Source organism: Patagioenas fasciata, chromosome 27, assembly GCF_037038585.1.
Source record: "Patagioenas fasciata isolate bPatFas1 chromosome 27, bPatFas1.hap1, whole genome shotgun sequence".
Lineage (NCBI taxonomy): Eukaryota > Metazoa > Chordata > Aves > Columbiformes > Columbidae > Patagioenas > Patagioenas fasciata.
The window spans coordinates 1,985,918-1,998,011 of record NC_092546.1 but is presented as its reverse complement, the minus strand read 5'-3'; the positions used below and the strand labels follow the sequence as shown (position 1 = coordinate 1,998,011).

At 65.2% G+C, this 12,094-nt stretch overlaps 1 protein-coding gene across 2 annotated transcripts; it reads left to right on the top strand.

Annotated features, from left to right (window-relative positions):
* Positions 1-352: 352 nt before the first annotated feature.
* KANK3 (KN motif and ankyrin repeat domains 3) lies at positions 353-11,647 on the top strand. Of its 2 annotated transcripts, none has more exons than XM_065858113.2 (11): positions 353-451; positions 4,980-5,054; positions 5,331-7,046; positions 7,250-7,349; positions 7,484-7,684; positions 8,191-8,278; positions 8,624-8,843; positions 9,092-9,234; positions 9,541-9,741; positions 9,826-9,924; positions 10,169-11,647. In XM_065858113.2, exons 2-11 carry the CDS (start codon positions 5,018-5,020, stop codon positions 10,220-10,222), a joined length of 2,859 nt encoding a protein of 952 aa, XP_065714185.2. In that variant the 5' UTR covers positions 353-451; positions 4,980-5,017; the 3' UTR covers positions 10,223-11,647. The 2 variants fall into 2 exon arrangements, with proteins under 2 accessions (XP_065714185.2, XP_065714184.2); XM_065858112.2 differs by having other exon boundaries at positions 10,166-11,647.
* The last annotated feature ends 447 nt before the right edge of the window (positions 11,648-12,094 follow it).

Below are 12,094 nucleotides of genomic sequence, written 5' to 3'. Positions count from 1 at the left end.
ACAGCCAGGGCAGGGGCTCCCCCACTCCTGCGGTGATCGGGGCAGGGGACATCTCCCTTCCTGGGCTCACTGGGACCAGGGACACCCCTTCCCCAGGATGATCAGCATGGGGGACGCCCGGGGGGACCAGGGCAGGGGACACTCCCGTTCCCGGGTTCACCCGGACACCGCTTCCCCCCAGGTGACCGAGACAGCCATGTCTCAGCCCGGGAGACGGTGGGACCCCCGTGGTTGTGCTGAGAGGGGACCCCCTGGGGTGAGCGACCCGGGGGCGGGGCCGGGGCCCGTCCCGACCGGGGCCCGGGGGCGATCCCCGCCCCCCCCGCCCCGCCCCAGCCGCTCCCGCCCGGCCCCGCTGCCCGCCCGCCCGCCGCGCAGCCCAGAGCCGCCGGGCCCGGGACGGCGGCCCCGCGCTGGGGCCCGGCTGCAGCGCAGACGCCCGGCCGGGACGGTGAGGGGCGGCGGGACGGGGCGGGACGGGACGGGACGGGACGGGACGGGGCGGCGGGACCGGCTCCAGGCGCGGCTCCGGCGGCGGGGCGGGGGCTGGTCTCGGCGGCTGCTCCCCGTAGGGCCCCCGGAGCCGCCGGGGCCCGCCGAGGGGCCGCTCCAGAGCCCCCGGGAGCGCGGCGGGGTGGGGCGGCCCCGGCATCTCGAGGGCTCCGCCCGGGCGGCACCGGCACCGGGAACGGGGCTTGCGCCCGCACCCCGGCGGTGCCGGTACCGCTGCCGGCGGCTCCGGGCCCTCGGGGCCGGGCTGGGCCGCCCACCCCGGCTGGCGGCGACGGGGAGGCCCTGGGGGGTCTCTTGGGCTGGGGGAGGGAGCCCCGACGTGGGGGGTATGCAGGGTGCTGGGGCACCCCGGGATGCTGTGGGGCTCCCAGGGCCGTTGGGGACCCGCAAGGTTCACAATGCTGACGGGCTCCCCGGGCTGCTGGGGACCCGCTAGGGCTGGGGTGCCGTGGAGCACAGGGGGCTCACAGGGCTGGGGTGCTGTGGACACCCCAGGGTGCTGGAGGGCACACGGGTGCTGCAGGGGTTGGGGTGCTCCCTGCGTGCTTACGAGGAACCTGGCGTGGGATTGTGTGCATAACCAGCTGTGCCTGTGCACCCTGGTGTAAATTAAATCACTTCATCCCCGGCAGCTCCTCGCAGCAGAGCGATCCCAGGCTGCTGGTGCTTGTGTCCCACCCCACGTGTTGTCACCAGCCCCGAGGAATTGAGGAGGTGTTGGTGGAAAGTGCTGGTGGGCGGCTGCGGTGAGGGCGCAGGACAAGTGGTAGATGTTTTCTAGTGGAGATATAGGAACCCTATAGAGCTATAGGTGTGACAGGGCACGTAGACCTGATCCCCGTGTGAGTACATCTGCATGTGGACTGTGTGCCTGCTGTCCAGGTGTTGTGTGAGCTCAGGGAAGTCTCCGAGGCGCTGGAGCGAGTGCAGAGCCCAAGCAGCCCCTGCATCCTCCCGACCAACCAGGCCGACGATGACGACAACTCCAGAAATAACAGCCCAACCCTGAAATTAGGCTGTTGGGATCGAAGTGTTTCCTTTTCCCTCCCTGCGTCAGCCCCAGCACACCCACCCGCACGGGTCGGCCCCTCCGGGAGCAGCCCCAGCCTGGACGGTGTGGCCGAGGTGGCCCCGGGTGAGCGGCTGTGGGGACAGCGGTGGCACGGAGCACAGGGCGTCCCATACAGCCCAAGGCAGGGGATGGGGATGGGTGGCTGGGAGGGTGTGATGAACCCCAGACACCTCCCATCCGCACCCAGCAGGTGACACCACGAGTGACAGGCACGTGTGACGGCCGGTTCCGTGCGAGGAGCCCAAATCCTGGCCGGTCGCTGGCAGCGGAGGAAACCGTGTGCTTGCGCAGTGGTTTCCCTTTAACTTTGGAACAGCCTCGGCCCCGAGCTTCAGCACTTATCGCCTGCGCGCAGCTTCGAGGGAAGCGTGCCTGGCCGAGATAAATCAAGTCGTGCTGGCCAGGGCTGCTCTGGACTCTGTTCTTCTCACATTCCTCATGACCTCAGTATTTTGGCTCAGGAGGAGAGCCGGGGAGAGCCCTCCCTGTGTCCGGCCCCGGCCCCGCCGGTGGAGCGGCTCGGGCTGCACGTGGCCAGGCCAGGGCGGGGGCTGCCCCACTTCTGCCCCCAGCGAGGGAAACAGCCCAGAGCTTTCAAAATAGCTCCCCCAGGCCTGTCCCCTGCCAACCCCGGGGTCTGGGGACCCAGAGGGCAGGTTGCCCCATGGACCACAGGCCAGGGGTCCCGGGGGCTGGGCTGTGGGTACCAAATGGCATGTGAGCTGTGCCCAGGCTGTCCCATCCCTGACGTGGCTTTTTATTGTCATTGAGCAGAGCAGCTCCAGTTTTGGCCTCAAGTTTCCTGTGTCAGCATAGGTACGACAGCAAGAGGGAGAAATAGATGTGAGCTCAGGGTGAAGTGTAGGACAGTTGGGTGCCTGCGCATCTTCCTCCACCTCCTCTTGCTGCTGAGCCTCCCCAGCAGCGCTTCACCTTGTACCATCTCGCTTTCTGTGGAAACACAGGGAATAGAAACAACCCCTGCATTTCTTCTGAAGGAAGCTGGGATTGTGCAGGGTCCCCCATCTCTAGCACCCAGGGGTGCTGCTGGGTTGGGCTGTGCCCTCCTGGGAGAGCAGCCAAAGCCGACAAAAATCAGCCTTTGGCACCAAAGTGGCCGGCACGGTCTTCCCCGTCGGGAGTTCAGCCCAGGTGGAGAGCGGCTTCTCTTTGAACTGGTGCCGCGGTGATGGCGGCCGGCGGGGACAAGGGTGGCTTTGTGCGGCCGGGCCGGCAGGTGCTGGCGGTGCCTGGGCCACAGGTGTGGGGACTTAACCCTCTCGCTGCTGCGTGCCAGGGCCGGCTGCTTCCATTGCCCACCCTGACCAGCTCAATTGCAGCCTCCCGCTTGCCTCCACACCCAGCCCGGCACACCAGTAACCCAGTTTGCATGTGGTGGGGAGCCCAGGGAGGTGTCCACATCGCAGGGTCCCCAGGAGGGTTTGCACATTGCAGGGTCCCCATCAGCATTTGCACATCAGTGGGACCCCACTGAGGTCTGCACATCGTGGGGTCCCCAGGAGGGTTTGCACATCACAGGGACCCCATCAAGGTCTGCACTTTGTGGGCTCCCTGGTGTGATTTGCACATGGTTGGGAGCCTGCAGGTCCTGTCATTGGCCTCACCCTTTGTTTCCAAGCTGGGTGAAGGCAGGAGCTGCTGCCCTGTGTCCAGCACATCGCATTGGACCAAAAGTAGTGGGGGCTGCGTGCTGTGGGGGAGCTGCAGGAGGATCTCGCCAGCTTTGGGGATGGGCAGTGCAGCCACACGGTTGACAGCAGCTGCAGGGGCAGGACGAGGTGGCAGGGGGATGAGCAGCGTGTCCCTGCTCGGCGCAGGGGACAGCGAGGCAGAGCTGGAGCAAAGGGCACCGCTGCTGCAAGCGGGAGCAGCAGAGCAGGATCCATCCCGGCGAGGGTCCCGGCGGGGCGGCTCTTCCTGGCGCGGCCCCAGGCAGGACAATTCCCGGCCGGGCGGCGGAAGGGAGCTGCCGGCCGTTTCCGCACCCGCTGGCTCCGGCTCCCCTCGCTCTCCCTCTTCCTCCCGTTTGATTTACGGCGAGCGCGGAGCCCGGCGGGAAGTTTGTCCTGGCCCGGGCGCTGTTTAATTACCTGTGGTGAGGGCACAGGCCGTGCGGGGGAGGGACCTGGATGCTGCCCAGCGCGGGAGGGATTAGACAAAGCGGGGGATGAGCAGACCCTTTGGGAATGAAGCTGGTGGCGCGGGAATGCTGGGTGCCAGCATGGAGCTGGGGTGATCCGAGGAAAGGTGGAAGCCGGGATGTGCGTTGGCTGCAGGCGGGTTGGTAGGAGCGGGAGAGCCCCAGGGTCTGGCCCGTGACTGATGGGCAGCGTCTTGTCCGTACCCAGGGGACTCGGCTCCTCGACCCCGTGCACTGGCGGCTGCCACATCACCAGGGTGCCCACCCTGCGCCCGGCCCGGCGCTGCCACCGCAGCTGCTCCTCCGGCTTCTGGCCATCGCGTGGCCATGGCAGCCATGGGCTGGCAACCACAGCATGGCCGTGGTGGGCAGTGGGTGCGAGCCAGGGCTGTCACTTCGTCCCCAAGCTGGTCTGTGTGACAGGGGCAGCCACAGCATCTCTGCTAGAAAGTCTGGATCCTCTGGTTGTCATGGGCAGAGAATGTGGGGATGGATGCGGGTGTTTCTCTGCCACCAAGGCCGGATCTGGCGCCTGTTGCTGGGCAGCACTGGGCCCCGGCTTCCCTTAGTGCCCGAGCTGCCTTTGCTCTGCGGCCTGCCTCCTCCCCTGCTTTCTGCTGAAAATAGCCCCGTGCCAAATGCTTTGCCCACCAACAGCTGCGCAGCCCCAGGGCCACCTGTGCCCCACGGGCAGGGCCCCCGCAGCCCCGGAGGTGACGCCGTGCGCAGCTGCAGTGGGTGCTCCCTGTGCTGTTTGTCCCCATCCTGCTGCCACCAGGAACCTGAGCCCCAGCCCCCAGGTGCTGCCAGATGTGGCAGGTCCCAGGTGCTGGCAGCTGTCTGCAGGCACATGGCTTTGCAAAAACCATTGATTCCCTAGATCCAAAGCAAACTTCTCAGCTGAGAATCACACCCGTAAAGGCTGCAGCCTCCTCTTTTTTAGTTTTCCAGCCCGCTCCCCCGGTGTGGCCGAGCTCTGACTCATGACTCTGCACCCTCGGAGCTGGTGGCGCAGCTGCGAAACATTCCTTAAATGTACAAACAATCCCCAGCCCCGCAGCAGCGCCCGGCCCCAGCTCAGGCTCCAGCCCCGCAGCACCAGGGCTGGAGGGAGGTGGGGGGACCCGCCGGGTGACCACAGGGTGGCCCTGGGCAGGGGACAGTGGTTGGTGGCCGCGTGGGGCGCAGCCGCTCTGCAGGGTTTCGCCGCACGTGGCCCCGTTGTTGTTGCAGGTTGATGGTCCCCTGGCCGGCAGCATCCCGGGGAGAAGATGGCTCAGCCTGCACCCCTGAACCAGAACCTCCCAGGTAACACCACTGGGGCTGTCACCAGGCAGGGACAGCAGACGGAGTGTGAGCGCAGTGGCACAGCTGAGCTGTCCCATCACAACGGGTTTCCTGACCCCAGCACAGAGCGTGTAACCCATAACACGAGCGTGCTGGGGACAAGCCATCCACTGTGCCCACTGGCAGCAGCATCATGGCGGGGTGGGATCTGCAGGCACAAATCCCAGTATAACCCAGTTGAGAAAACCTTTCTGGCTCCACCAAATCCCAGCCTGACCATCCCTGCTCCTCTTGCAGATCTTGGGGGCCCATTCTTGTACCGGGACCAGGATGACGGGGAGAAGAGCTCGTATTCAGTGGAAACCCCCTATGGCTTCCTCCTGGACCTGGATTTCCTGAAATACGTGGATGACATCGAAAGTGGCCAAACGCTCAAGAAGGTGCCGCTGCCTCGCAGGGCGAAAGGGGCCCGGCAGCCGCCCAGCGCCCTGCGCAGCCCCAGCAGCCACGCCAGCGCCTGGACCTCCACCGAGTCCCTCGCCTCCACGGCCAGCGAGGACGGCAGGACCGCGCTGCTGCTGTCCCCACACGGCCGCGCGCCCCCGGAGCCCCCGAGCAAACCAACCTCCCACCCCGTGTCCCCACCGGCACCCGTGCGGCTGCTCCAGCCTCCCACCCGCAGGTGCCCAGTGCAAAACCCACGGGTGGAGAAGACGTTGTTGGAGACGAGCAGGAGGCTGGAGCAGGAGCAGGGCCGTTTGCAGGATGTCACTGGTCCCTCCCGTGGGGGCCCACCGGGTGCCCCGAGCCAGCCACCCCCCTGGGCGCCAGTGGGCGCTGAAGGCCAGGGGATCTGGGGCCGGGGCAGCCCCGGCAGCTCGGGGCGCAGCACGCCGGCCGCGGGGCTCAGCACCGCCCCGCTGCAGCTCGTGCGGGAGCAGATGGCTGCGGCCCTGCGGCAGCTGCGGGACCTGGAGGAGCAGGTGAAAACCATCCCGCTCCTGGAGACGCAGATCTGCGAGCTGAAGAGGGAGAAGGCGAAGCTGCTGGAGAAGCTGTCGGCAGAGCACAGTGAGGCTTTCGGCCGCCCCACTGGCGCTGAGGCTGCGGTGCTGAGCGAGGAGCCTCCTCGAGAGGGGCCAGAGAGCGAAGTGGAGCCGGCAAAGGGGCGAGCGAGCAAGATCGCAGAGCTGAGGAAGCTGACGGAGAAGCTGGCCGTGCCGGAGCGAGGCGGCCGGGCTGGGCTGGGCAGGAGCCCCAGGGCCGCTGAGAGGCCGTGCCGCTCCGTGGCGGTGGGCGAGGACCGGGCCATGACCGATGCCGTCTTCTACTACCGGTCGCAGCAGCAGGGCAGCGACGTGCCGGACGGCGGGGCGAGGGAGTGCAGGGACGCGGCCGTCTGGGTGCTGGAGTCCTCGCTGGGGGTGGCCAGCGAGGCGGAGCGGGAGCTGGAGCTGCTGCAGCAGACAGTGGGGCACCAGAAGGACGTGATCGCCATGATGGAGGGACACCTGCGGGAGGCCACGCGAGAGCTGGAGGAGCTGCGGCTGGAAGTGTGCGCCCGCCGGCCCCAGGGCCGCGCGGACAAGGAGGTGATGGCCAAGCCGCAGGTGGCCGAGGCGCTGGTGGAGGCGGCGGTGGCGATGCAGAGCCGGGCGGCTGGTGACCCCCCACAGACAGCAGAGGTGGGTGTGGGGTGCTGCCCCCCAACCGCCTGCGTGGGGGTGAGCTGCCGCCCCGACGGGCGGGACGTGGCGGTCGGCCCCAATTCGGCTGCCAGCTGTGAAGACAAGGGCAGCCAGAGCGATGTGGGCAGCGCTGCCCCGGCGGGCGAGCAGACAGAGCCCGGTGCGGGCGATGCTCCCGGCAGCCCCGCGGCTCGGGGCACAGGAGTGACAGTGGGGACGTGCCAGGACAACCCAGGCCACGCACCAGCAGCGCCAGAGGTGACACACAGTGACCGGGACCCGTCACCGGTGCGGGATGGAGGAGCTGCCCCGAGCCCTACGGCTGGTGAGTCGGTGCTGGGGGTGACAGCAGGGTCTGGGTGGGGAAGGAGGAAGGGAGAGGGTGGCCCTGTTGGGGACATCGCTTGCAGGGCCAGCGCTGTGTGTGTCAGAGCAGCTGCCTGTTCTCTGCCCATGTCTGGCGGGTTTGGGGTGCCCTGCAGGGAGGTTCCTGCTCCCTGGCCCCTGACACCATCTCTCTGCCCCCAGGAGCCCTCAAGTCCATCATGAAGAAGCGGGACGGTCCCCCCCGGAGCGAGGCCGAGGGCAGCAAGAAGAGCCTGCAGTTTGTGGGCGTGCTGAACGGGGAGTACGTGTCGGGGGGCTCCTGCCACCCCCCTGCGCCAGCCCTGGCCTCCTCCCCCAGGCTGGGAGCACAACAGAGGGGCCTGGAGAGGACCAGCCAAGTGCCACATTGTCACTGAGCATCCTCCCTCCGTGCAGGTACGAGAGCACGTCCAGCGAGGAGGAGGAGGAGGAAGGAGACAGCTCCTCCGAGAAGGCTTCAGCCGACAGCTCTGACAGCGAGGAGCAAGGGGACAGTGAAACCTCGGACGAGGAGGCTGGGGAAACCGAGTGCAAGGCAGAACAGGAGCAGGAGGGGACCAGTGTGACCCTGCCGGAGCCCCCCGAGGTGAAGGAGAAGTAAGTGCTGGTGGGGAAGGGTCCCTCCCCGCCGGGCTGGCACCGGCCCTGCCGCCTCGGGGCATCTGCCCCAGCTTCAGTGGGAAAAACACATTTAGCTCCTGCAGAAACCATTCAGCAGGAGAAAATCCTTCCACTTTCTTGGGTCTGCTAAGGAAAGGATGAGACCCATGGCCCAGCTGCCTCTTTGGTGGAGAAGATAGTTTGGAGGAGAAACAGAACAAAACAAAAACAGCCCCTAATGGCATTTTTCAACAAAAGGAAAAAAATTGGCCTAAAAGTAGGTGAATTGTGCCTGAGCACATCCATATAAGGCCGGATGCAGCAGGGGTTTGCAGAGGCTGAAGCTGTCAGGAGCTGGATGCGGCACCACAGGGAGCTCGGGGAGGCCCCTGGGCAGCGGGGAGAGGAGCAAAACCTCAGTGGGGGGACTCGGGGTGCCCCTGCCAGCGCGGTTTTGAGGGGGTGACACAGCCCCACACCACAGACCCTCCTGTGCTCCCCAGGTTCGAGCTGAGCCCCAGGATGCGGGAGGCCTGTCTCATCGTCAAGACACACCTGGGCCACCCCGGTGCCACCAAGAGCAAGGAGGTGGTGAGTGGGGGTGTGGGTGGGAGGGCTCACCCAGCCCCTGCTGGGTCCCCCTGGAGCTGGCTCTCCACAAAGATGGACCAGCAAAACCCGGCTCTGTACCCCTCCCAAAACAGCCCTTTGCTCCAGGCTTTGTCCGAGATACCCCAAACCCACGTGGCCTCAGCTCAGGCCATCCCAGCAGGGTTTGGGGATTTCAGGGTCCTGCCTTCATCCGGCCCCTCTGGAGCAGGATTTTTGCTCCCTCCCAGGGGTGCAGGGGGTGCTGGGGTGGGTGGGGGGTTCAGGCTGTGCAGAGGCTCAGAGGGATCTGCAGCCCCCGGCTCAGCCCCCGCTCACCGCCCACAGCTCGCCAGCAACAGCCTGGTCCTGCAGGAGTGGTTCCGTCTGTCCAGCCAGAAGTCGTCCGTCCCCGACACGGTCGCCAACCACCTCCTGGCCTTTGCCGAGGTCTCGCCGTCTCTCCTGGCGCACGTGGTGAACCTGGCAGATGGGAACGGCAACACGGCCCTGCACTACAGCGTCTCCCACTCCAACTTCCACATCGTGCGGCTGCTGCTGGACACGGGTCAGTGGTCCCCACCCCCAGAAACGTCCCCCTGCCACCATCCCTGGTCACGTCTGTCTGTGCACAGGGAGTGGGGGCGTTGGGCAGCCACCCCAGCCCTTTGGGAACCCAGCTGTGATGGGGGAGCCCATCAGCAGCTGTGTGCCCGTGGGACAGCTCACAGCACCCTGGGCAGGGTGGCAGCCGGGCACAGCGCTCGGTCCATGCCCCCCGCAGCACCCTGAGCCCCCGCTCCACCCTCCCCGCAGGGGTCTGTAACGTGGACCACCAGAACAAAGCCGGCTACACCGCGCTCATGCTGGCAGCACTGGCGGCCGTCGAGCAGGAGGACGACATGAGCGTGGTCAGGAGGCTCTTCAGCATGGGCAACGTCAACGCCAAGGCCAGCCAGGTTGGTGTGGGCTGGGGGCCACCCTGACCCTGTCCTCGCACCCCCAAGCAGCTGCTGGGGCCACACTCGGCTCCTCCAAGGACAGGACTGTGGCTCCAAACCTGGAGGGGCTGGTACATGGGGGAGGCATCAGAACAGGAGCTTCTGCCTGGCATCAGGGCTCTCGGGTCTCACCCACACTTGATCTCCAGCCGGGACCTGCTCAGAGACCGCATGGGCACTGGGGACAGTGGTGCTCCCTCCGCGGGACCCAGCGGGTGGCATAGCTGGGGCAGGAGCAGGCTGGCAGTGTCCCTTGTGTCACAGGCGGGCCAGACGGCGCTGATGCTGGCCGTCAGCCACGGCCGCCAGGAGATGGTGGAAGCGCTGCTCGCCTGCGGAGCCGACGTGAACCTCCAGGACGAGGAGGGCTCGACCGCGCTGATGTGCGCCTGCGAGCACGGCCGCGTGGAGACCGTGAAGCTGCTGCTGGCTCAGCCCACCTGCAACATCTCCATCGTGGACAGTGTAAGCCCCCCAGGCCCGGGCACACTCACCCACCCTGCGTCCTGCCCCCAGACCTCTTCCCAAGGGTTCTCCCTTCCTTTCCAGGATGGGAACAACGCCGTCGCCATTGCGCTGGAGGCCGGCCACAGCAACATCGCTGTGCTCCTCTACGCCCACCTCAACGGCACGAAGGCACAGCTGCCCGTGAGTATCGCAGTCCCCCGGCGCTTGCCACGTGCTCTGTCCCACACAAGGGCCACGGAGGTGGCACCAGGGGAGGGGACAGGGCCATGACACAGATGATGCTCCCCAGGAAGGGGCTGCAGGGGCAAGAACAGAGTCCCAGGTGCCACGTGCTTGGTAGCAGGGAACCAGCCTGGTGGCCCCGATCGGGATTTGCTGGAGGGGTCTCTGGTGACATTTTGTGACTCTGCTCTCTCTGCAGCAGGGGACACCACCAACAGCCACAAAGAGCCCTGGGAGCCAAAAGAAACCAAATTAGACCTTGGGATCCAGCTGGGGCCAGCCCCGTGCCAACCGGCCCCCATCGGTGCCAGGCTGTGCCTTACATCCCCTCTGCTGCCACTCCTTTGCCACATTGCTCCCCACAGCTGCAGATGCTTTAACCCTCCTGCTCAGGAAGCGCAGCCCATGTGAAGCCACCTCGCTCCGAGTGACGGGAGCCACGCACCAAGTGACAGCGGGCTGGGAAACGCCTCCCCCGCTCCCCACCGCGGCTGCTGGGGCTGCACCACCTCGGAGCCCCCTGCAAGTCACAGACAAAAGAAAACAAACCTGCACCTGGTTTCTGCTCCTGGCAGCTCTGGGAAGGCAGCGGAGCTGGGACACAGACGGGGCTGCGGGAGCGCGAGCATCAGCTCCGTGCCGGTGGGGACGCGGCGCTCAGCAGGCGAGGGGACACAAACCAGCTGGTTAACGCTGCCTCGGACACAGGCTGGGAGCACTTCCAGATGGAAATATTTGCCCTTTGCTGGCATTTCCTTTCCTGACTGAAATCTGAAATTTTTTTTCTAGTATAACCACACAAAAGAAAAAAATTATATTGCTTAGTCAAAGGATGGAGTTCAACAGGAAATCACTCAGTGATTTGTATTGCTCGACACAAGCAAAACTTCTGGGTGCTTGGGGCTGCAGCCGGGCTGGGAGAACCGTGGAATGGTTTGTGTTGAAGGGACCTTCCCAGCTCCCCAGTTCCCCCCTGCCACGAGCAGGGACATCTTCACCAGCTCAGGGTGCTCAGAGCCCCGTCCAGCCTGGCCTGGGATGTCTCCAGGGATGGTTCAGCCACCACCTCTCTGGCCAACCTGGGCCAGGCTCTCACCACCCTTGGGCAACAATTTCTTCTTTATAGAATCATAGAATGTCTAACCTGAATCTGAAACCTGGGGAGAGCAGCCGAGGGTGGCTCCAGGTAGAAAAACCGAGCCAGAAGAGCTGAGAGCGAGACTGGGGAGATGGACGTGTATGTCGGAGGACGTGTGTTGTGTCTGTGCGTGTGTGCGCCAGGAGGGTGGGAACAGATGAGGTAAGGACTGAGGACCAGGAGGAAGAAGAGGCTTTTGCATGTGCAGCCGGCTCCGCTCTGAATCCCTCACAAAAGTGATGCGTGTGGCAGCCCCATGTGTGCTCCTCGGCCTCCCCCGCCGTCCCCCTGCCTGCTCTGAGCCCTCTGTGGGGAAACACCCCCAGAAACACGTCCCAGGCACCGCGCTGCTGGCCTGGCCGCGGGCCTGTTCAGCTTTGCACTGAAGTTAACACACGACGCTCACACCGCTCTAGTTCACCGCTCTGTATGTATGCCGTGCTCACTGCTTGGGTATCACAGGTTTGTTTACTGATATTTTAATACTGATGTTTATTTTAAAGATATAAATAAAATGTTAAGTAAAATTATTTTGAAACATTACAGTGCCCAGCAGCAGTCTCCTGCCTCCTTGTGCAGCTCAAGCCCAAACCCCCAGAACAGCTTCAGCCACGGGACAGCCTGGCCCAGCCCTCACCCGCAGCAGATGCCGCACATTTCGGTTCATTCCCTGCATGTTTATGAACTGGCTCCATCCCTCAGCCTGGTTTTCCTCCAGCTGAACCGTCCCAGGCAGGACTGTGGCGTTTTCTGGCCTGTTTCACTTCACAGGACTGAGCAGGACGCTGGGAGACGCAGCCTTTGCTCCCCCTGGTTCAGCTGCTGCTCCAATATTAAGCTGCACTGTTAAAGAACAGCCATCAGAGGGGGAGCAGGGATGCAGTCACCTCCCTCCCATGGCTGAGGGCCATGGTGACCCCGCTGGGACACTGGGGAAGGGCTGCAGCTGCTGAGCCACCCCCAGCTGGTGACCAACTCGCAGCTGACGCC

Coding starts and splice junctions, on each gene's coding strand:
- KANK3 (XM_065858112.2), top strand. CDS start 5,018: ATGGCTCAGCCTGCACCCCTGAACCAGAACCTCCCAG. Junction 5,055..5,330: donor CCTGAACCAGAACCTCCCAG/GTAACACCACTG, acceptor CTCCTCTTGCAG/ATCTTGGGGGCCCATTCTTG. Junction 8,279..8,623: donor CCACCAAGAGCAAGGAGGTG/GTGAGTGGGGGT, acceptor CACCGCCCACAG/CTCGCCAGCAACAGCCTGGT.